General features: G+C 47.1%; 3 protein-coding genes across 3 annotated transcripts in view; 2 read left to right on the top strand and 1 right to left on the bottom strand.

Moving 5' to 3' along the window:
- Nucleotides 1–16,384, bottom strand: part of EFTUD2 (elongation factor Tu GTP binding domain containing 2) — a 42,871-nt gene extending 26,487 nt beyond the window's left edge. Inside the window, exons 1-7 of the mRNA XM_028092725.2 lie at nt 16,283–16,384; nt 13,138–13,246; nt 4,834–4,999; nt 3,508–3,586; nt 1,773–1,848; nt 1,227–1,292; nt 420–455 (exon numbers count right to left, since the gene is read on the bottom strand). Coding sequence (XP_027948526.1) covers nt 420–455; nt 1,227–1,292; nt 1,773–1,848; nt 3,508–3,586; nt 4,834–4,999; nt 13,138–13,242 — 528 coding nt within the window. The 5' untranslated portion in view covers nt 13,243–13,246; nt 16,283–16,384. The remainder of the gene's footprint in view (nt 1–419; nt 456–1,226; nt 1,293–1,772; nt 1,849–3,507; nt 3,587–4,833; nt 5,000–13,137; nt 13,247–16,282) is intronic.
- Nucleotides 16,385–17,856: 1,472 nt separating this feature from the next.
- DNAAF19 (dynein axonemal assembly factor 19) lies at nt 17,857–20,050 on the top strand. Its single transcript, XM_028092820.2, has 3 exons — nt 17,857–18,075; nt 18,499–18,631; nt 19,314–20,050. The coding sequence occupies exons 1-3, from the start codon at nt 17,933–17,935 to the stop codon at nt 19,764–19,766; spliced, it is 729 nt and encodes a 242-aa protein (XP_027948621.1). The 5' UTR covers nt 17,857–17,932; the 3' UTR covers nt 19,767–20,050.
- Nucleotides 20,051–20,808: 758 nt separating this feature from the next.
- Nucleotides 20,809–22,047, top strand: FAM187A (family with sequence similarity 187 member A). Its single transcript, XM_028092718.1, has one exon. It carries the CDS (start codon nt 20,809–20,811, stop codon nt 22,045–22,047), a length of 1,239 nt encoding a protein of 412 aa, XP_027948519.1.
- Nucleotides 22,048–22,585: the final 538 nt, after the last annotated feature.

The raw sequence follows: 22,585 nt of genomic DNA, 5'->3' as shown, positions 1-22,585 counted from the left end.
AAGACAGAGGAACCCACTCTCAAAGAGAAACTACTCCTAGAAAGAGATCATCATATGGATGGAATCATCATACAGATTTAAGGATGATGTCATTTAAAAAATTCTACTGAGTTTCTGTGTAACTGAGAGCGTTAATGTAGACATCACCTCTTAGCATTTGCCCTACTAGGCCAAATTAAATCCAGTCAAGGGAAGGAAGGTCCCTCCACCTACCCTACCGCTTACCTGCCCCGCTCTCTTTCAAGTACTAGATCAGAGGATGACCGGCAGAAGCTATGAGATAAAGAGGTGTGAGATGGGAAAGAGAGAGGGGGTGCAGTGCAGAGCAAAGTGTTAACATAAAGGCTCCCCCCCATTCCCTGCAGAACTCCTGCTGGGTCCAGTGTGGGCAACAGTCAGATTTCCCCAGGCACACTTACCTCTTGCTCTGTGAAGAGGATGTCAGTATAGCACAGCTTTAAAAAAAAAAAAAAAGAAGCGCTGTTACCACCTGACTCCAGACTCCTCTCCCACACAAACCATTAATCGCTTTCCTCCACCAGCTCCCCACTCAAGGCTTTCTGCCTCAGGAGGCTACATGGAAGACAGAAGGGTATCCTACAGAAATTCCAGACAATAAAACCAGTGCCCTCTCAGATGGAAAATGTTCCTGGATGGGTGTTTTTTTTGGGGGGGTCAGGGTGATCAATGAGGACCAGGTATGGCTGGAGAGCTAAATTTTATCAAATGCATCGAATTCTAAAGTGATAAAGGGAGACACATCCGGCCTTTATGGAACCCCCCCCCCCGCATGTCAAAACACTCAATCTAGCAGACATGGAGCATTTATTGTGCTGAGACTTGCAGCCACATTTGGCCTCATTCATAGGCATTTAAATTTATCATGGAAACAACAAGGTCCAATTGTATTATATTTATAGAGTAGGCTATTAATACCATGACAGGAAAGAATAGGCTATAAAAGTCAGGATATATCAGAACAGAGGAAAGATCCCAAGTGCAGAACAGATCATCCAAAAATACTACAGGTTAATATTCTCTATGCTCCTAAGAAAGTTAAAATTACTTTCTTTAAAGCTATGAATAGAGATTATAATTATAAAGCAGCACTTTGTAGGCGCCATTATTTATAATGAGAGTGGGAAGTGGAAGGAAGGGGAAGGAGAGAGACACCCCTGTATATTATGAATGGTTCATTCTAAACCTTCCACAGATTTTCTACTTACATCTTGGTCATAGCGCTTCCTGATTTCCGGGTGAGTCTGCTCTATTAAACAATCTACAAAACACGTCTGAAAGGGAAGAGAAGATTAAGATCTGCCAAGCACAAAGGAAAATCTACTCTACCCTTCTCTCAGCGCCCAATATACCACATAATTTCGGGATAAGGAGAGGAAGAGGGGAGCAAGGAGGATTATGGGACAGCAAGGGATTAACACTGAAGCCGTAGGATTATTTTCAAATGAAAGATGAAATCTTTCTTGGACAAGCATTCCCCCAGGAAATGAAAACTTATAAAGTCAGAGTAAGGCTCAATTTCCCCTCTTCTGTCCAGATGTAGGCACAAGGCTGCAAGTGGCTTAGAAACAGGCTCCATCTGCTGCTCAGGAAAAGCTAGAATTTCACAGCAGGTTTCCCACTAGGCCCGGAGGCCCCCCCGAGTCAGGAGATCCAGCATTACGGCCTCAAACCCCAACCTGTGACTCTGAGGGCTGAAAAAATGAGCAGGAACAAAGAGAAATCCTGTTTCCAGTAGCTGAAAGTTCTCTCACCTTGCCATGGTGGAGATGGCCACAGAGGGTCACATTTCTGATGAGTTCCGAGTTATCCATCAGATCTGCCAAGAAACTGAAAGGAGAAAGTTAAAGAGAAAAAGGACTTTGGCAAAAGCTTCCAAATGGGAAGTGGCGCAAAGGTGTTTCACATATTTTGTCAGGAACAACTTTCAGACCAACTGGAGAATGCTCAGAGGCAGACACGAATTTCTGTATCTACACTGGTCTGGCTCTGGAAATGGAAGACACTTTTCCATGAAGTAACACAACCCACGAAATGAGATTTCAAAAGCAAGCAAGAAGAAAAGCAAAACCAAATACCAGCGTGCATGCACACACATACACAAGCACTGTCCCTTTCAAAATCCTCAGGTTAGATTTCTTCCATTATGCATTTATTCTATCAATGCAAAGGGGACTTAAAATTACTTTGAGAGCTTCTAAGATTTAAAAAATTTTAGAGATAGAGATAGAGAGAAGGGGGGTGGGGGAGGGAGGAGCAGAGAGAGGGATAAGCGGAGTCCGTGCTGAGCGCAGAGTCTGACATGGGGCCCAATCCCGTGACTCTGACATCACGACCTGGGCCAAAATCAAGAGTGGAACGCGTAACCAACTGAGCCACCCAGGCACCCCAGCTTCTATTTTGAAATTGCCGTCAGAGCTAGTTAACAAAACCTTTCAGAAAACTCCATCTCATTAATGATGCTGAGGAGTTCCAACTTGATCAAAACCAGTGCTGTCTTTCTTGCTTATCACCCACATTACCTCATGGCACGTAGCCTTCAGAGAACTTTGGCTCTTTGAAACATCTACCCCACTTTCAAAGATTTCAGATTTTTAAAAAAACCACCATTGAGAACACAAGGGAATCTGAAGAAAAGTTCTGAAGACAACTGAAAAGTTGTTTCAAAAATGGCTGAATGTTGGCAGGTGAGCTGACCATTCAGAAGAGACCCCACTCTTTTGGACATACTAAATGTCAATATGCTTTAAAAAAAAAAAAAGGAATTTCATTATCTAATAATGAGTCCCAAACACTTCATTTTTTTTTTAAGATTTTATTTATTTACTTGAGAGAGAGAATGAGATAGAGAGCGAGCATGAGAGGGGGGAGGGTCTGAGGGAGAAGCAGACTCCCCGCTGAGCAGGGAGCCCGATGCGGGACTCGATCCTGGGACTCCAGGATCATGACCTGAGCCGAAGGCAGTTGCTTAACCAACTGAGCCACTTAGGTGCCCATGAGTCCCAAACACTTCAATATATGAGGACCTTACAAGTGCATTTCGTCAATGAAAATATTTTCAGAAAGCCTGCAGTATGAAGAGTCTAAACTACTCTACACATGTATCCACCTACTTGTACCCTCCTCTCCAAAATAAAGAGTTGTTATATTCCCCAAACACTAAGCAATCTTACCAAGTCAAAATAGGCTCTGGTGGCCCCAACGCTGATGATTACAATACCCAGTTCTGCCTCAAAGGCCAGCTTCATTTAATACCCAACTAAAGGGTTGGAAGAGAAAAGGCCGAGTTCTGAATGAGATCCAAGAAAAAATTTAAGATGGGCTTAACTTTTTCAGCAACCGTATGCTCAAGGAAAATTCTGACAAATTGTAGGAGAATTTTTACTTTTTCAATTCACTAGCTACTTCAACCACAAACCACATCCTACCTCCAGAGAAAAATGAACCCACACTATTTGTGCAGAGAGGCAGAGGGACCTTATAACTTACTCCATTTCATACACCGTGACAGGTAATGTCTGCTCCATCAGAGTGAATTTCTTGGTTTTCACTGGCTTAATAATAGGTTCTAGTGGGGGGAGGAAAAAAAGTAGTGATGTGCAGGTTGGCATAAAACATAAAAATACAGAGCCCCATTCCATTAGACTGAGCTTTCATTTTTTTTTTAGTATTTATTTATTTGAGAGAGAGAGAGAGACCACATGCAGGGGGAAGGGCTGAGGAAGGAGAAAGAGAATCTCAAGCAGACTCCCCGCTGAGTATGGAGCCTGATGCAGGGCTTGATCTCACCACGCTGAGGCCATGACCTGAACTAAAACCAAAAGTCAGATGCTCAACCGACTAAGCCACGCAGGTGCCCCTAGACTGAGCTTTCATAATGTATATGTGACATCAATTTATGTTATTCTCAAGGACTACTCATACGTTGAAATAAGGTCTGGAAATGCTGTTTGGCATTAGACAGTGAAGGATCTGGAACTGTGGACTGAGAAGTTTGGACTTCATTTTGTGGGAGGAAGGGAGAGGGACTAGATATAGGCTGAGGTCAATGTCAGTTCAAAACCTCCTTGCATTTATAAAATCTAACCACTTCTCAGAAGATCAATGAAAAGGATATAAGAAGTAGAAAATTGGCACTGTGAGGACTGGTTAAAGGAGTTAGGATTATTTCGATAGAAAAACAGATCACACCAGAGGGAGAACTTAAAAAAAGTCTTTAACTTGGGGCACCTGGGTGGCTTAGTCAGTTAAGTGTCCAACTCTTGATCTCAGCTCAGGTCTTAATCTCGGAGTCATAAGCTCAAGCCCGTTGGGTTCCATGCCGGGCATGGAGCCTACATGAAAAACAAAACAGGTGCGCCTGGGTGGCTCAGTCAATTAAGTGTCTGCCTTCAGCACAGGTCATGATCCCAGGGTCCGGAGATCAAGTCCCGCATCAGGCTCCCTGCTCAGCGGGGAGCCTGCTTTCTCCCTCTGCTTGTGCTCTCTCTCTGACAAAGAAATAAATAAAATCTTTAAAAATAAATAATAAACAAAACAAAAACCCAAAACCCCAAAACAAAACAAACAAAAATAGTCTTTAAGCACCTAAACAGATATTCAGTAAATAAAGAAGCAACTCCCATTTGCTTCGTAACAAGCTACGAGTTGTACTGAATATTAAAACAGGGTGAAAGGAATCTCAATCCAGAAGCAGTACCTGGTAGAGAGAAGAAAATCAGTTCATTCAGTGAACTTTCAACACTGCTGACGGCTATGACCTGAAGTTTTCCAGACTCCATCTCATCTCTCCCAACCCGGTGCCTCCTGACTTACCGGTGAGGGGCTGGGTGTCTTCTTCCTGAACAATGGTCTCCACCTCGGGGCCGTACACCTCCTCAGCTGTGGGGTAGTACTTCTTGTCCTCATGCAGCACCACCTCCATCCCAGGGTGGTCCTCATCATGGTCTCCTACATCGTCGTCATCATCGTCATCGTCCATCTAAGAGCAAGAGAGGGGAGGAGGGCAGGAGAAGTGTGCACCTTCCTTCTCAGTGACTATCTACATTATACGAGTTAAGAGCAATGACTCCCCAGGCTTGGCAGCTTCTTATTTTGAGTTCTGTGCCAAAGAGTCAGCAGGGCAGGTCCTGCTCTTGTGTGATCCTTCACAGTAAGCCATGGCTACCGACGGCTCTCCAGCTTCAAGCTAGCCCCTTCTTAAATGTGGGCCACCGGTCACAAGTGGATCGAGACTGAAGAAAACAAATGGCTTATCATAGCATATCCTTTTTTTTTTTTTTAAAGATTTTATTTATTCATTTGACACATAGAGAGACAGAGAGAGAGCGCACAAGCAAGGGGAGCTGCAGGCAGAGGGAGAAGCAGATCCCCCGCTGAGCAAGCAGCCCGAAGTGGGACTTGATCCCAAGCCCTGAGATCATGACCTGAGCCAAAGGCAGATGCTCAACCGACTGAGCCACCCAGGCGCCCATAACCAACCACTTTTTGTACACCCGTACTGAACATCACTCATTATTTCTTTAGGATAATTTCTATTAGCAAAACTGCTGGGCCGAAGGGTCTGTATACTTCAAAGTTCTGACACATGTCTCTGCTCTGCAGCAATGTCTCATCGGCGCACTCACATGGGCAGCACACAAGACCACGGCACAGTTTGGAATCAGATGAGAGGAAATGTAGCCTGATTGTCAAATCGTTCACTCAGTAAATAGTTAACAGCCATCGACCACACGCAGGCACTTTTTTTTCCTTCTCTCTCTTTTTTAAGATTTTACTTATTTATATGACAGAGACACACAGAGTGAGAGAGGGAACACAAGCAGGGGGAGAGGGAGAAGCAGGCTTTCTGCAAAGCAAAGAGCCCAACGCAGGGCTCAATCCCAGGACCCTGGGATCACGACCTGAGCTAAAGGCAGACAGTGAACGACTGAGCCACCCAGGTGCCCCCATGCAAGCCCTTTTCTGAACACTGTGCTAAAGCTCCTTACACTTTCGGAATCCCATTTGATGGGAGTTCTTTGAGTGCTATTCGTCTGTGTGTCCTCAGTGCACATCACAGAGCCTGGCACACAGGAGATTCTGTGGGAAGAATGAATTCTTTCTACATATTCCTGCCCCTGCGGAATACTTGCAGCAACATGGCACTCGCTCACAAGATGGCTCATTTCCCTGCTGGAAAGCAGAGCTAGAAAGTTAGTCTTTGTAAAGGACTTTAAAAACACCTCCTTATAAGTGAGCCATGGTCATAAGCAACACTGAATGAAGCTATGCCCTCTTCTGCTAAAGAGTCCTTTGAAGAGGGGCACCTGGGTGGCTCTGGTTAAGTGTCTGCCTTCAGCTCGGGTCATGATCCCAGCGTCCCAGGATCGAGCTCCACATCGGACTTCCTGCTCAGCCAGGAGTCTGCTTCTCTCTCTGCCCCTTGCCCAGCTCATGCTCTCTCTCTCAAATAAATAAATAAAATCTTTAAAAAAAAAAAAGAGTCCTTTGAATTAGAAGTGGCTACTACAACACCTTTTATGTTCCAAAACATCCTGGTTTCTTCACTTATTCAACAAATACCTTATTTATTTATTTATTTATTTAAGATTTTATTTATTTATTTGACAGAGACCCAGCGAGAGAGGGAACACAGGCAGGGGGAGTGGGAGAGGGAGAAGCAGTCTTCCCGCGGAGCGGGGAGCCCAATGCGGGGCTCGATCCCAGCACCCTGGGATCATGACCTGAGCCGAAGGCAGACGCTTAACGACTGAGCTAAGATCAAGAGTTGGACACTTAAAACCGACTGAGCTACCCAGGCACCCCAAATACCTTTAAAAAAAAAAAAAAGATTTATTTATTTGAAAGAGAGTGAGTGAGGATAAGCGAGCAGGGGGAGGGGCAAAGGGAGGAGGAGAGATAGTCTGAAGCAGACTCCGTGTGAAGCCTGACAAGGGGTTCAATCTCACAACGCTGAGATCACTTGTGAGATCATGACCTGAGCCAAAACCCAAGAGTCAGAGCTTAACCGACTGTGACACGCAGGCGCCCCTCAACAAATACTTCCCGGGCACTTACTGTGTACCAGACGCTGCTCTAGTATTGATAATATAGCAATGGAAAAAAAAAAGAGGTGATGACATTTGAGTAAAACTCTGAAGGAAGAGAGAAGCTCTACAAATGGCTGAGGAAGAGCATTCTAGTTGACTGGAACAACAAATGCGAAGGACCTGGGCCAAGAGGATTAGCAAGGAAGCCAGGATGAGGAGAACAGCATAGAAGTTTGAGAGTCCTTTGTGAACAGAATGCATCTGATAGAGTGGATGAGATCACCAGGGAGTGAGTGTACTAAGAGAAGAGGTATGAGGAACAGAGCCTTGGGGTCTGTTGACACTTAGAGGTCAGGGAGATGAGGAGGCCCCAGCAGCAAAGATGGAGAAGGAACGGGCCAGTGAGGAGAAGGAAAACCAGGGGGTTCCATGGAAGCCAGTGGAAGAGGAGATTTTAAGGAGGGAGTGATCAGCCAGGTCGGTCAGAGGCTGCAGACCCGTCAAGTAAGCGGAGGACAGGGCCTTGGGCTGAGGTCAGCGGTGCTGTGGAACGGGAGAGGCAGAGGACAGAAACGGGCTTGAGAGAAAATGGGTCTGAGAGGATGTGGAGACAGCAAGTATCAAAAACTGTTCTGAGGCATGCTGCAGTGGGAAGCAGAGTAATGGGATGAATTCAGAGAAATACCAGCATGTCTGTATGCTGACGGGGATGATCTAGCAGAGCGAAAACTGACACAGGAGCGGGGGGATGGGGGCGGACTGCTGGGGTGCTGGTCTCGTGCAGGTGAGAAGGGGGGGACCTAGTTTCTAGTAGATAACAACACGAACAAACCATCCCTAAGAACGGGAGGGAAGGCATATGGCACCGACGCAGGGAGGCAGGTAGAGGTACTGGTGGGAGCCCGTTTTCCTTCACACAAATCCCAGCATGTCAAATGCTTTCTTAAAAAGAACAAAAAACCCTCCAGTGGTGTGCTGACTGGCTACCTCCTACCATCCTTACGCTCTTCTTCAATTAACGCAGTCTAACATTACATCAGCTCTTTGGGTAGCCGTATATATCCTTCTCACGTGCCCCAAAACAGCTATCAAGCCGGTTTCCTCCTGCCCCATACTGCTGAATGCATTTTGCATCTAACTGTAGGATTTTATGTAATAATTTCCAAGTACCTGTAATTATTTCTAGCTGGTTGTGTTGGTAACTCAAACTTGAGAAGTCTAAAATAAAACTATGCAAGCATCTTTTTCTCATTTCTATTCATCTGTTAATAACCAGTGTTCTGCTAATCATCCCACCCACCCCAATTTCTCCCCCTCTAACTCCAGACCTGTGCACCCTCACTGTGATGTGCTCCTGGCCTCCTGACTCTCCCTTCACTAAAGGAAGGGTCCCAGCATCTTGCTTTGATCGTGTTACCCCTTCCTCCCGGTTCTCCACTCGACGCCTTAGGGTCTGGTCCCTCCTCTGTGCTTCACCCCTACAGCCGTCCTCCAGGGACTGTGCTTTGGCAATTGGGAGGAGGAATCATTTCCTCTTAAAATGCTACCTCTGGGCCCCTGCTCACTGCACTCCTTTCGAGAATGTCCTTCCTTCTCTCCTGTCTCCATTATCAAAATCCTACACATCTCTTTACTATTATATACTTCAATAAAAAATGTTTTTAGGGGCACCTGGGTGGCTCAGTCGGTTGGGCATCTGCCTTAGGCTCAGGTCATGATCTCAGGGTCCTGGGATCGGGCCCTGCATCGGGCTCTCTGCTTGGCGGTGAGTCTGCTTCTCCCTCTCCCTCTGTGACCTCTCTTGCTTTTGCTCTCTCTCAAATAAATCTTTTTTTTTAATTTTTTATTGTTTTGTTAATCACCACACATTACATCATTAGTTTTTGATGTAGTGTTCATGATTCATTGTTTGTGCATAACACCCAGTGCTCCACGCAGAACATGCCCTCTTTAATACCGATCACCAGGCTAACCCATCCCCCACCCCCCTCCCCTCTAGAACCCTCAGTTTGTTTTTCAGAATCCATCGTCTCTCATGGTTCGTCTCCCCCTCCGATTTACTCCCCTTCATTCTTCCCCTCCTGCTATCTTTTTTTTTCTTAACATATATTGCATTATCAAATAAATAAAATCTTTTTCTGTGCTGGGTGCCTGGCTGGCTCAGTCAGTTAAGTGTCTGTCTTCGGCTCGGGTTGTGATCCCAGGGTCCTGGGATTGAGTCCCACATTGGGCTCCCTGCTTGGCAGGGAGCCTGCTTCTCCCTCTCCCCGCTGCTCAGGCTCTCTCCCTATCTTTCTCTCTCAAATAAATAAAATCTTAAAAAAAGGTAAAAATAAAAAAATCTGTGCATGCAAATCTTCCGTGTGGACTGGGAGGCTACAGGAACTCTCATTCTGCTGGGAGGCGTTATGGACTAGTGCTGGTTAAGTGGAGGAGCAATCTGACTGCAGTTAGTAAAAACCCCTTAACTAAGTATAAACACATTCAGTATGCACATGATCCTGTGATCAGCAACTCTGCTTTTGGGAATATAACTCAAAGACATCTTCACATGGTGCGGGAGGGACATATCTGCGATTATCCACCACAACGTTATCTGTCTGAGGGGAGGCTGGTGGCAGGTCACCCTGGTGCCCATTGATAAGAAAGTAATGCACACCAGGGATTACTGAGCAGCAGTCAGAAGCCAGACCAGACACACAGCACCAGAGGTGGATCCTAAACCACAACACTTACCACAATGCGGGGTGGCAAAAGTGAGAAGCAGAATGATGCAGACAAGCCACTACTATTTACAGTATTTACATTAATAATGCAACCATTCACATTTTGTAGCCCATACAAAAATTCACATGCACATGCTACAATTACTACAGTAATAGCATGAGAAAGAGCTACAAAGGAATTAGTAAGTTAATTAAACAAGAGCAGAGCCCTGCACAAGCAACAATACCGAGGAGCATGAACCAGAGTGGGATGAACTCAACACTCGGTACTGAGGTGAAAATGTTCACACAGGGCCTAAGTGGTCCTTCTGCTTTAAAGGACTTCTAACAGCTTTAGTGAAATAGAATTCACACTTCACATAGTTCACCCATTTTCAATGCACAATTCAGTGGTTTTTAGTATATTCAGAGCTGTGCAACCATCACCACAAACGATGTCAGATTGTCACCCCAAAAAGAAACCCTGTACCCTTTGGCCATCACTCCCCAATTCCATGCCCCAAAATGAAGGCAACCATTAATCACTCCACTTCCTATCCCTATAGATGCCTAGTCAGTCTTCGGCTCCACTATGAATGTCACTTCCTCAGATACCCTTCTCGGTCATCCCAGCCAGAAATGATCCCCCCTTATTAATTATTACTATATTACTAAGTTGAAATGATCTGAATGGGGCACCTGACTGGTTGAGTTGGCGGAGCACACAACTCTTGACTCAGGATTGTGAGTTTGAGTCCCACGTTGGGTGTGGAGATTACTTAAAAATAAAATCTTAAAAAAAAAAAAAAATAAGATGATAAAATAATCTAAATGGCACTTGCCCTTCCCTGCTTCATACTATATTTTTTGTACTTCATCTCCCCTGGTGAACAGTAGGTTCCTGGAGGGCAGGGATAGTGCCTTGGCTCTCTCTGTATCATGATTCCTTGGAAATAGTAAGTGATTACAAATATAAGTGAGGCGCGCCTGGGTGGCTCAGTTGGTTAAGCGACTGCCTTCGGCTCAGGTCATGATCCCGGAGTCCTGGGATCGAGTCCCACGTCAGGCTCCCTGCTCGGCAGGGAGTCTGCTTCTCCCTCTGACCCTCCCCCCCCATGCTCTCTCTCTCAAATAAATAAATAAAATATTTTAAAAAAATATAAGTGATTACAAATACTTAATGAATGAATTTCTTTATTTACTTAGCCTGGAATTCAAGTATGTTGAGATCACTCTGAATTTAGAATCCCTTATCCAGTGTGTTAGCTTATGTCATGTGTGAATTTTATAAACTTCCCTTCTCTATCTTCACCTACGCCATTGATAAAAAGTTTGAAAAGAGGGGCACCTGGGTGGCTCAGTTGTTAAGCATCTGCCTTCGGCTCAGGTCATGATCCCAGGGTCCTGGGATCAAGCCCCGCATCGGGCTCCCTGCTCAGCGGGGAAACCTGCTTCTCCCTCTCCCACTCCCCCTGCTGTGTTCCTTCTCTCACTTTGTCTCTCTCAGTCAAATAAATAAAATCTTAAAAACAAAACAAAACAAAAGGTTGAAAAGAATGGGACCAAGCATGATGCCTGGGGCATGTCACCTCTGGTGGTGATCCATTAATCAACACTCTTTGGGTCTCACTGTTCTATCAGCTGTGACCTCTCCTACCGTGATTATGACCCAACCCCTATTCTTTCCACAGGGACATCATGAGTTACAATGATTACCTTAGGAAAAGTGAAATGGAATAAGGACCAAGAAGACTTTCTATTTGATCTGCATAAGAATATATTCACAAATTGCTTATAAAATGAAAACTATCTCTTTTAAAATATTTTTAAAAAAACCTGGTTTATAAAAAAAATTAAAAACTTCAAATGCCTTGCTCAAATCAAGATACATAATACCTACAGCATAGCCCTGACCTATATTTCAATCTAGTAATCATATCGAGAAAATCATTTTTATAAAACTCACATGAGTTTCCTGAGTTTAACAATCATTTGTTTTAAAATTCCTTCCATCATTTTTACCGTGGATGTACATCACACATACTAGCTGGTAGTTTCTGAAACATAGTGCCATTATCTTCATCTTTGAAAAGTAGAAAAGTTGCCTGATTCACTTGCTAGCACCACAACCATTCCCCAGTTCATTAAAGATGGCCACAATGGCTCTCTCGGCTTCCCTCTGCCAGGTCTCCCCTACCACACCGACCCAGGAAATAATTCATCTGAACCCGAAGACTTGAACACACCTAAAACTGCAAGATGCTCTCTTTTCACCTCACCTAGAAGGCTTCAATTTTCTTCTTCCAGTGTTTATTCTGTTTTTTCCAATTTGAAGCACATTTTCCCTAATGGAGCAGATAGACTGTTCTGCTTTCCCGCCGTCCTGTTAATATCACACCTCCATCGATAAGCAGTGGGCCCATCCACCTCTTGTTCATCTTGTTCTGGACATTGCTAACACATGAAAGCCACCGTTGATGTCTTTTGCAAGCCTCAGACCACTCTGGACCCATCCTCCATAGCTCTCCTGAAGGGAGTCATAAGAATCTGTACCTCCCCCCTCCTTTTTTTTTTATTAGAGAGAGAGTGTGAGCATAAGTGGGGGGGGGAGCGCAGAGGGAGAAACAGACTCCCCGCTGAGCAGGGAGCCCGACATGGGGCTCCATCCCAGGACCCTGGGACCATGACCTGAGCCAAAGGTAAACGTTTAGGTGACTGAGCCACCCAGGCGCCCCTGTATCTTCCCTTTCTATTGCTTTTATTCACTTTTCAAAACCTAAGCTTATGAGGAAGTTGCAGTGCAGCTGCACTTGGAAAAACTGACCACCTTTTCTAAGTTCCTATTACTCATAACCGTCAAAAAGAACTTCAGGTAGGGGCGCCTGGGTGGCTCAGTTGTTAAGCGTCTGCCTTCGGCTCAGGTCATGATCCTGGGGTCCTGGGATCAAGCCCCGCATCGGGCTCCCTGCTCAGTGGGAAGCCTGCTTCTCCCTCTCCCACTCCCCCTGCTTGTGTTCCCTCTCTCGCTGTGTCTCTGTCAAATAAATAAATAAAAATCTTAAAAAAAAAAAAAAAAAAGAACTTCAGGTAAATGGAAGGAGAGCTACTACCAGATAAACCAGAGCTTGTATTATAAAACCACCCCACCCATGAAACTACTTTATATCCCCTTTTGGAGTGCTCGCTTCGGCAGCACATATATATCCCCTTTTGGAACTTCAGTAGCTAAGCTTTCTTAGGGGCAGCATAAGACCCCAACAAGTCATATATTTAAAAGGTGCAATGTGAGAGATATACACAGAATATTATGGGAGCACAGAGGATTCACTGCCCCCCCCATTTTTTTAAAGAGAGAGATGAAAACAGTAATGTATTTGTTTTACCTCATCAAGATCTTTGGTCTCTCTGCCCAATTCATCATCATCTTCATCAGAATCAAGCTCTGGTCCAATATAATTCCCAAACTCATCATACAAGTCAGTATCCATGATGCTAAAATTCAAGGAAAAGAGGTGTTAGAGTCTAGCGAGGTAACCAAGGCCTCCACAACACGGCCCCACATTTCTAACCTTATGGTTGACCATATCCCCTTCAACACATCTCCTCTCAGGACTGCTGACTGCTCCTCCTCACTGTTTACATTCTCTTCTCCCACTCTTATTATACTAAAAAAATTTTAACTTAAAATACCAGAGAGTTGCAAAGTAGCACAAATATTTTTCTTTTTCCTAAATTACTCGAGGATAAGTTGCTGACACAGTGCTTCATCACCTCCTAATACTTGAATGCAGGAGCTGGCAAACTACGGCCTGGGGCTAACCTGGCCTGCTGCCTGTTCTCATACAGCCCCCAAGCTAGAAATGTCTTTTACATTTTTTTTTGTCTTTTACATTTTTAAATAGTTGAAAAATATCAAAAGAATATTTCACGATATGTGCAAATTATATAAAATTCAAATTTCAGTGTCTATAAAAACAGCTTTATTGGAACACAGCCAGGCTCATTCATTTATAATGTCTGTGGCTGCTTTCACACTGTAACAAACTTGAGTAGTTCTGAGACCATATGACCCACAAAGCCTAAAATATTTACTATCTGGCCCTTGATAGCAAGTTTGTCAACCCCTGCTTTAGTGTGTGTGATTCCTACAAACAAGGACATTTTCCCACATGACCACAGTATGACAATCAAAATCAGAAAATTAATAGTGACACATTACTACCACCTAATCCACAGACCTCCATTATTAAAACAAACTGTACTTTTTTTTTTTTTTAAGTAGGCTCTGCGCGCTCAGCGTGGAGCTCAATGCCAGGCTTGAACTCATGACCCTGAGATCAAGACCTGAGCTGAGATCAAGAGTTGGATACTTAACCGACAGAGCCACCCAGGCGCCCCTAGAACAAACTATCCTAATAATGTCCTGCGCAGCAAAGGATCCAATCCAGAATCACGTTTGCATTTAACGGTCACGTGTTTAGTCTCCTGCACTTAAGAACGGCTCCTCAGTCTCTCCTTGACTTTTACGACCTGATGCTTTTGAAGATTACAGGCGATTAATTTTTGTATAATGTCCCTTAATTTGGGTATATCTGGTGTCTCCTCATGACTGGAGTCAGGTTTTGCATTTTTAGCAGGAATCTCTCAGAAGCAATGCGGTGTTCTTTTCAGTGCATCTCCTATCAGGTGGTACAAGATTTTAATCTGTCCCATTAGTGGTGACGTTCATTTAATTACTTGATTATGGTGGTGTCTGCCAGGCTTTTCCAATGTAAAGTTCTTGTTTTCTCTTTGTAATTAATAAGTATTCCGTGGTTTTCTCCATTTCAATTACTGAAATTCTATTCAAAGTAACAATTCAAATGGCACCTCCTTCAAGCTTTTCTAGATCCTCAATTTCTCACTCCCCTACACTCCTATAGCCTTTTGTACCTTAATCAGCATTTAACTCTGCCTTGAATGGTAGTTAACTACTAATTACCCTCCCCAACAACCCTACAGTTTATAAGTAATAAACAACAAACCAGAGGTGGTGTAAGGGTTAGGGCTCTGGGGTTGAAAGGCCTACATCTGAATCCTAACTTTGTCACTTACTAACTAGGTACTTTCAGGTTAGTTACTTCACTTCTCCAAATCTATATCCTCAACTGGAAAATGGAGTAATCCCCATTGTGTGAAGTTATGAGATTTAAACAAAACAGTCTCTGTAAACAATTTATCAAAGTCACTGGCTCAATAAATGTCAGCAAGCATTATTTTTTGGCTCTTCTTGAATACAGGAACCCTGTGTTCCTTGTGCCTTCCTGCCAATGCCCAACATAGCAGGAACGCAATGTTAACAGAATGGAATATTTTATTTTGAGATAGTGGTATTCATCTCAAGTAAAGGACTCCAGGGACTTGTAATTAAATGTAAATTACAATGGAAACTTTCATATGCATATTCTTTTTATTTCCTAAGAGTTATCACATCTGTGCTCATTTCACTCCCCCAAGATCCATGAAGTGCCTGCACACATTTTTATAAAAGGCTGCTCGCGGAACAAATCAAGCTCATTTCTGCTCCAGGCCCTTTATACTTGAAATTCTCTTCCGAAATGCTCTTCCCTTGGATATTTATACCTTGTTCCTTCATTTCACTCAGGTCCCTACTAAAAGGTCACCTCTGTTGGGGCGCCTGGGTGGCTTAGTCGTTAAGCGTCTGCCTTGGGCTCAGGTCATGATCTCAGGGTCCCGGCATCAAGCCCCGCATCAGGCTCCCTGCTTGGCGGGAGGCCTGCTTCTCCCTCTCCCACTCCCCCTGCTTGTGTTCCCTCTCTTGCTGTCTCTGTCAAATACATAAAATATTTAAAAATAAAACAAAATAAAATGTCACCTCTGAGAATGTCACTCTAAAACAGTCCTCCCTACACACACTCTCCAATCCCCACTTTCATTGTTTTATTATTACTTTATTGGTAGTACTAGTCTCTCGCTCACATATATCTATTCACGTCACTTTCACTATCATCTCCCCATCTACAGTGTTAAGACTTTTTTTGTTTTTTTCCCACGTAGAACTGTGCTGGCACAAAACAAGACCTCGATAACTATTTGTTGAATGATGAGTGAATAACTCCTACAAGGCACAGAGAAGGTAGAAGACTTGCCCACAGTTGCACAAAACTAGTGGCCAAACCTCACTGTAGCTTCCCGCTATAACGCAGGCTCCCAAACGAATACAGAATAATGACGGAGTAAGCTTAGTAGAGAAGGGATGAAGAAGGCACAGATGGAAGAGGGAGTAAGACAACGACCCTCGCCCAGGGAAGGAATTTTACGGATGGTCGACACTGAGGGAATCCCGGAATCGAGGTATGTGCTGTGGGAGAGGGGGCCATCTTTCATTCCCTTTCCCGCTCCACCCTTCAGTTTACCCATCTGTAAAGTGAAAGGGGGCAGAAAACCTACAACGTCTCTTCCAGATTTGACATTATTTAATTTCCCATCCCAGCAACTTTCTCCTGCCGTTGACCCGCGCCAGCTCACCTGTCGCCCGCTCAGCCTAAAGCTCCTAGTCCGCCGCCCGAGACCGCGCTTCCGCCCCACGCCGCCGCACCGCTGCGCCCGCCGTCCGGAAGGACCCCGCCGACGCTGCCGTCGCGTTTCTGCCCCGAGGACAGCCCTCTGCCTGAGGACCGGCTAGGAGGAATGCCGGCCGCGGACCCAGGAACCAGCCACGTGGAGTCGAGAGCCCCCAAACCAAGGCGTGGGTTGCTCCAAAGAGACTAAGGCCGGAGGAGGCATGAATCTGGTCAGGCGCCTCGGAGCCACCCTGAAAGGGGGGGGGCCTTTCTGGACGATCACGTGGTCAGGCTGTTGGAGCAGTTGCTGAGCAACCACCGCTCCTCTACGCTGAGCTGTGCGGTTCCGGAGTATCTGAGTATTCCCAAAGAAAGCAAGGAAGCCTAGGCCTGAGGTCCTGGGGTGAAGGGCTGGGGAGCGGAAGGGTTAGTTGTCCTCTCTCTTCAATGACTGGGGAGGGCATAGAACTGGACAGGAGCCGAGACACCTGAGTTAAGTTCCTGGCCTGCCCCGCCCCTTTCTCGGTGTTCAGTTTACCCACGCTGGGGTGGAGGGAAAGGGCTGTGGGGTTGGTCGCAGACCTCCTGCTTCCCTGCCCTAGGGCTGTTGATGATGACACCACCACAAAATCTAGGTCAACGCACCACAAGTCTGAGGTTCAGAGAGGTCTCACAGCAAGTAAATGCCAGAGCCACTACTAGAACCCATATAGATGAGTTCCCTGTTGAACGGATCAATCAGCCTCACATACGCAGAGGCTGCAGAAGTACAGTGGCAGAGCTAAAGAGGTTGCTCGAGTACCTACAGACCTGTGCTCCAGCCCTGGTCTGCACGGAGGGATTTGGGAACAGAGATCCCTGAACCCCTTCCTCTGCCACTTCTGCTTGATTTCCTACTCAGTCATTGCATCTGGTTTGGGTGAAAAGTATCATTCCCCATTGAAAACACTGAATGATGGGTGAAATTTTATTCCTGGACTCAGAAGTATAGTTAACAATAGCTCTGCGTTTGTGGGAGGTCCTCTGTCACTCGCTATAGAGTGAACCCTCTGGGAATGGGACAGGGAGGGAGGGCCCCAAGGAACCCAGGCCATGATTTGAGAATCTCAGTTGCACTAGGATTTTGTGAAAGAGTGAAGGGACTGGATTCTGAGATCCAAATGTCTCCTCAGCAGAAGCACCAGAATTAAAATACTTTTAGAGGTAGAGAACAAAATTAAGACAGGACTCCATGGTGATGGGTATTAAAGAGGGCACATTCTGCATGGAGCGCAGGGTGTTATATGCAAACAATGAATCATGGAACACTACATCAAAAACTAATGATGTAATGTATGGTGATTAACATAACATAAAAAAAAAAGACAGGGCTCCAAACTGAAAGTCAGACTCTGTGTTCTATTTTCAGTGACAAGTCTTAAGCAAGTCCTCACTGTGCAACTCAGCTCCCCTCTATAGAGAACTAGATTGTTGTAACACCCTGCAAGATAAGTAGAAAGATATCCAGAGCGCTTTGGGGTCGTTCTGTAGGCTGGCAAAGAAGGCAGACACATCCTCCTCCCTGATATTGATCCTCCAGTGACGTCCATTTCCTTTGCCTTCCTAGAAACAGACCATGGAGAGGAAAGACATCATTGACTTCAAGGCTTTGGAGAAAGAGCTGCAGGCTGCACTCAGTGCTGATGAGAAATACAAACGGGAGAATGCTGCCAAGTTACGGGCCGTGGAGCAGAAGGTGGCCTCCTACGAGGAGTTCAGGTTGGCTTAATGCAATTTCTTTCTTTTTTTTCAGCTTAATGCAGTTTTTCTCAGACCCTCCTGTTATGGTGGACTGTAGCGGATAAGAGCATGTGCTTTGAAGTCAGGCAATTCTGGGCTCAGTCCTGGCCCTACCTTCTGCTACCTGTGTGATCTTATGCAAGTTATTTAACCTCTCGGAACCTCTAGTCCTCATCTGTAAAAGAGAGTGACTATTGTTACGATTAAAGAAATTGTTCCATGTAAGATTTTGAGCACAGTGTCTGGTACATGGGAAGTGCTCAAAAGCCGTCAGCCATTGTTGCTGTTATTATTGTCATATTGACTTGCTGGTAGGTTTCGCCTCGATCATGCAAAGTGCAGCCACCTCACATCCGCAGAGAGCGTGAAGTCTATCCTCCGATCCCTGTCCTTTGCCTGCAGGAGTATTGTCCTTGCATCACATCTGAAGCCACTGGAGCGGGAGGCCAGGACAGGAGGGAGGAGGGCTGTGGCCTGGAACTGTCACACTACTCAGACGGGGACCTCTCAGGACGAGACCACTGAAATCTCCCAGGTAGGTGAGGCCCAGCCTCTTCAGCCCCGTCGGAGTCTCTGCCCTAAACCTCCAACCCTGTCTTCTTACGACACATACTTCTTCCTTCTTTTTCATGTTAAACTGACAAGAGGCAGGTTTCTGCCTCCAATCCCAGAGAGAAAAGCAACCAGCAGACGGTGAGAGTGAGTTACGCTGGGCAGAACCAGTCAGGAAGGTGGGCTAGACAGGTCTTCTTCACTCAGTCCGTTGGCTTGCACTCCCAGATCAGATTTGAGCTGCTCTGCCCCCAGGTTATATGGCATATAGTGTAATGATACTGTGGCAGCATTGGGAGAGAGACCCAGCCTGTCAGATTTCTAACACTCACCTTGAATTCCTTTCTCTCTTCCTGAGGTTTCCAGTCATCCCCTGACTTACTCTCATAGAGCAGTGCACATATGTGCACATTCATCAGTGGGAAAATCCTAGTGCAACTGAGATTCTCAAATCATGGCCTGGGTTCCTTGGGGCCCTCCCTCCCTGTCCCATTCCCAGTTCCCTGATCTGAAAACCAGGCCCACAGGGACCACAGCCTACCTAGTGCTCCGAAAGCAACACTAGAGCTAAGATGAAAACCCACAGGCTCCCGTCACCGTCACTCTCTTCCTGCCGCAGAGCAGCTGGAAGAGCTCGGGACTTTCTTTCCTTCCTTGTGATCCAGGAGAAAACACTTTTCCAGCCTGAGACCTCTGCAGAGTTCTACCGTGATTGGCGGCGGCACTTGCAGAGCGGGCCAGAGCGCTACCAGGCCCTGCTGCGGCTCGGAGGTCCAAAGCTGGGTCACCTCTTCCGGACGGACGTGGGGTTTGGACTTCTAGGGGAGCTGCTGGTGGCACTGGCGGATCATGTGAGGCCAGCCGACCGGTTGGTGGTGCTAGGGATCCTGCACAGCCTGGCCAGCACCGGGCGCTTCACCCTGAACCTGAGCCTGCTGAGCCGTGCGGAGAGAGAGAGCTGCAGAGGCCTGTTTCAGAAGCTGCAAGCCACGAGTGCTCCCAGACCCACAAAGGAGGGGCTGAGCCAGAAGGAGCGGGGTCTGGAGGAGCAGCCTGGTGGGATCCAGGAGGAGGAGAGGCTCCTGCAAGAGCTGCTAGGGCTGTACAAGGTGGATTGACAGGACCATTTACCTTCAGAGGCCCCCCCGTGGCCACTGGAGGCATTTTTTGCTTGTTGTCCTGGGGGCTCTGCAGGACTGTCATGAGAAGCCCACACCTAATTCCCTTCTCAACCTGGAGTTGGCAGAACGTATGCAAGAATCGAATCTTCCCCACTTCTCCAGCCACCTAGGTTGCTCAATATTCTGAACTGTGTAGATCAACAGAATGGTCAAGGGCCCAAGAACTTGAGTTTTGCTTCCCACCCTCAGAGTCTGCCAAGCCTCTAGCCCGTGGCCCTGAGAGACGAGTGTGTACCCAACCAAATGCTGGCTATTACCAGTTAAAGCCTCTACTCAAAAATAAAAAATAAATAAATAAATAAATAAATAAATAAGAAAGAAAAATCATCAGTCTTCCATGTTAAACAAATACTGATCTCCATAGCTCTTAACAAGAATACTCCAAATCAATGAATGCATATTTAATTGACAAATAATCAAATGCTACCTCATTGAGGTGTAGTATTTTCCTCAGGGGCTGAATTCCTGGGCAGTTTGTGTCTGGGAAAGCCCCAAGCCATCAGCTTGGGTCTGGCCAGCCTCCCAGGCTTCAGATGGCCAGATGTGCAGGCAGGTGGGTCTTCTTCAACTCCCGGATTAACCAAAGGGAAGACCTTTCCACCAAGCAGGCAGGCAGGACCTGAAGCAGGAAGGCAGAGATTTTCCTGTTCTAGCACCTGTGCCCTTGCTTCTCATTCCGGTTTCCCCTGACCCATTCTTGGGTGAGTGCCAGTGTTCTAGAAAGGAGAGAGAGGGCCAGGTTCTAGAATGGTCTTTCCCTCAAGATAACGTCTGGAGCGTGAGAAGGGCATCTTCTACATCAGGTGGGAATAAATTGCCTTGCCTTTGGCCGTGTCCTCTGCAGATTCTTGCTTCTCTTCTGGCTGCTCAGTCCTTTCTCCTATAGATACCTGCTCTTGGCAGTGATCTCTAGAAGCCCCGTGAAGCCTTGAGTGCCTTGGTTTTGCCCCGCCCCCTCTGACCATTGCCTCTTGCAGGCATGAACCTGGCCCACACCACTTTGCTCCTGTGGGTGTGGGGGAGTCTCCAGGCCTTCGAAATTGTGGAGAAGGAGAACATTTTTCAGAGGACCCCCTGCCCAGCCTTTCTGATGTTTGACAATGCAGCCTACCTGGCAGACATGAGCTTCGAACTTCCCTGCCACTGCAAGCCCGAGGAGGTGTCTGCCGTGGTCTGGTACTATCAGAAGCACCTGGGTAGCAGCCACACCAAAGTGCTGACGGACTTCGATGGGCGGGTGCTGACAGAGGAGTCCCAGGTGCGCGCGGGCAGCGACATGCTGGTTCGCTTCAGCATCCGCATGTTCAGCCTGTTGGTTTTCCGGGCCCAGCCCGAGGACTCGGGCTTGTATTTTTGTGGCACCCGCAAGGGGGACTACTTTTATGCCTACGATGTGGACATCCAGAGCGGCGAGGGAATGGTGGCCACCTTCAAGGACCAGGGCCAGGAGCCCTTTGCCGATGAGCACCACGGGAGCCTCCACATCTTCACCACCTTCTGGGAGTGGACCCCTTGCGACCGCTGCGGGGTCCGAGGAGAGCAGTGGCGCATCGGCCTGTGCTACCTGCAGAGCCCGGGTCTCTCCCCCCGCTACCGCAAGACGCTGCCGGAGGTGGTGTCCTGCGGCTCGCAGGCCGTGCCCAGGAAGCTTCGGGCCCAGGCCAGGGAGCACACCCCCGAACTACTGGTCCAGAGCTGCGTGGTGCCGTGTGAGAAGAAGGTTCACGAGGGCGTGATGGCCATCCTCAGCTATGTGTCCAAGGTGGGCAGCCGGCCCTGGTTGCCTCAGGTGCCCATCCAGTACCACCAGCAGAGGCTCGGCCACGGACTCATTATCTCCTGTCCCGGGGCCCGGCCAGAGCACGCCGTGGCCTGGGACAAGGACCGCCAGTACTTGTACCGCACGCAGTACCTGAGGGGCGTCAACAGGTCCATGAGGGTGTTCATCGACCACGGCAACCACCTCCACATCCGCTTCACCCAGCTGAGTGACCGGGGCATCTACTATTGCTGGCGGCAGGGGGTGCGCGTCGCCGGCTTGCGGCTGGGTGTCATGTCTTGGGGCCGCTACCGGGCCTCGTTCTCGGACCCTGAGACTCGCTCCGCCGTGGAGCTCACCCTGGTGGGCTACCTGTTCATCACGGCGGTCTTTATCACCATTCACCTCTGCCGGTGCTGCTGTTACTTATTTCGCTGTTGCCCCAAATTCTCCCCCTAGCCGCCCACCTCCCCCCCCCCCCCCCCCCCCGCTCGGAAGACCAGTTGCGCTCAGATGTGTTTGTTAGATGACACCGGATGCCTCTGGGTGGGCATCCCGGGCTGGGCTGTGTGGCAAGTGGGGGGTGTGTGTGTGGACAGACCTGTTACTTATAACCTGCTCCTGGCGGGTGGAGCAGCCTGAGGCGGGCAGGAGATGGGGGACTGGGGCCAGTACCGAAGCAGCCAGAGTGCGCATCTTCCAACCTCATGCTCAGAGAAGGAAGAAGTGAACCTAATATTCATCAAATGACCTTTTTGATGTTGGAACAGTGTTTGAGGTGCTTTCTTTTCTTGCCTTGGGGGATTGCCAAGTGGGCACTGGTTGAAATGGGGGGCAGCCGGGAGAGGAAGGGGGAGTAGAGGAGCCTAGTATATGTCCTCGTCTCTGGAATGGCCGGTTTGGGAATAAAGGTAAAGACTAGAACAGGGGAAATGGGAGGGGGAAGTGAGGTCAAGGTCAGGGCTTTCCCCAGGGCTGGGGACTGGGTGAGAAGAAG

This window comes from Eumetopias jubatus, unplaced genomic scaffold (assembly GCF_037043125.1).
Source record: "Eumetopias jubatus isolate StellerSeaLion01/CBP00866 unplaced genomic scaffold, mEumJub1_p1.0 scaffold_10, whole genome shotgun sequence".
Lineage (NCBI taxonomy): Eukaryota > Metazoa > Chordata > Mammalia > Carnivora > Otariidae > Eumetopias > Eumetopias jubatus.
Note: the sequence above shows the minus strand (reverse complement) of the source record. Positions and strands in the feature narration are given on the sequence as shown.

What these genes read in the sequence shown, in the direction of transcription:
- DNAAF19 (XM_028092820.2), top strand. Translation starts at nt 17,933, where the DNA reads ATGGAGAGGAAAGACATCATTGACTTCAAGGCTTTGGAGAAAGAGCTG. An exon ending in GCCTCCTACGAGGAGTTCAG is followed by an intron (nt 18,076 to 18,498) that starts GTTGGCTTAATG and finishes CTTTGCCTGCAG; the next exon opens with GAGTATTGTCCTTGCATCAC. An exon ending in AGACCACTGAAATCTCCCAG is followed by an intron (nt 18,632 to 19,313) that starts GTAGGTGAGGCC and finishes CTTGTGATCCAG; the next exon opens with GAGAAAACACTTTTCCAGCC.
- FAM187A (XM_028092718.1), top strand. Translation starts at nt 20,809, where the DNA reads ATGAACCTGGCCCACACCACTTTGCTCCTGTGGGTGTGGGGGAGTCTC.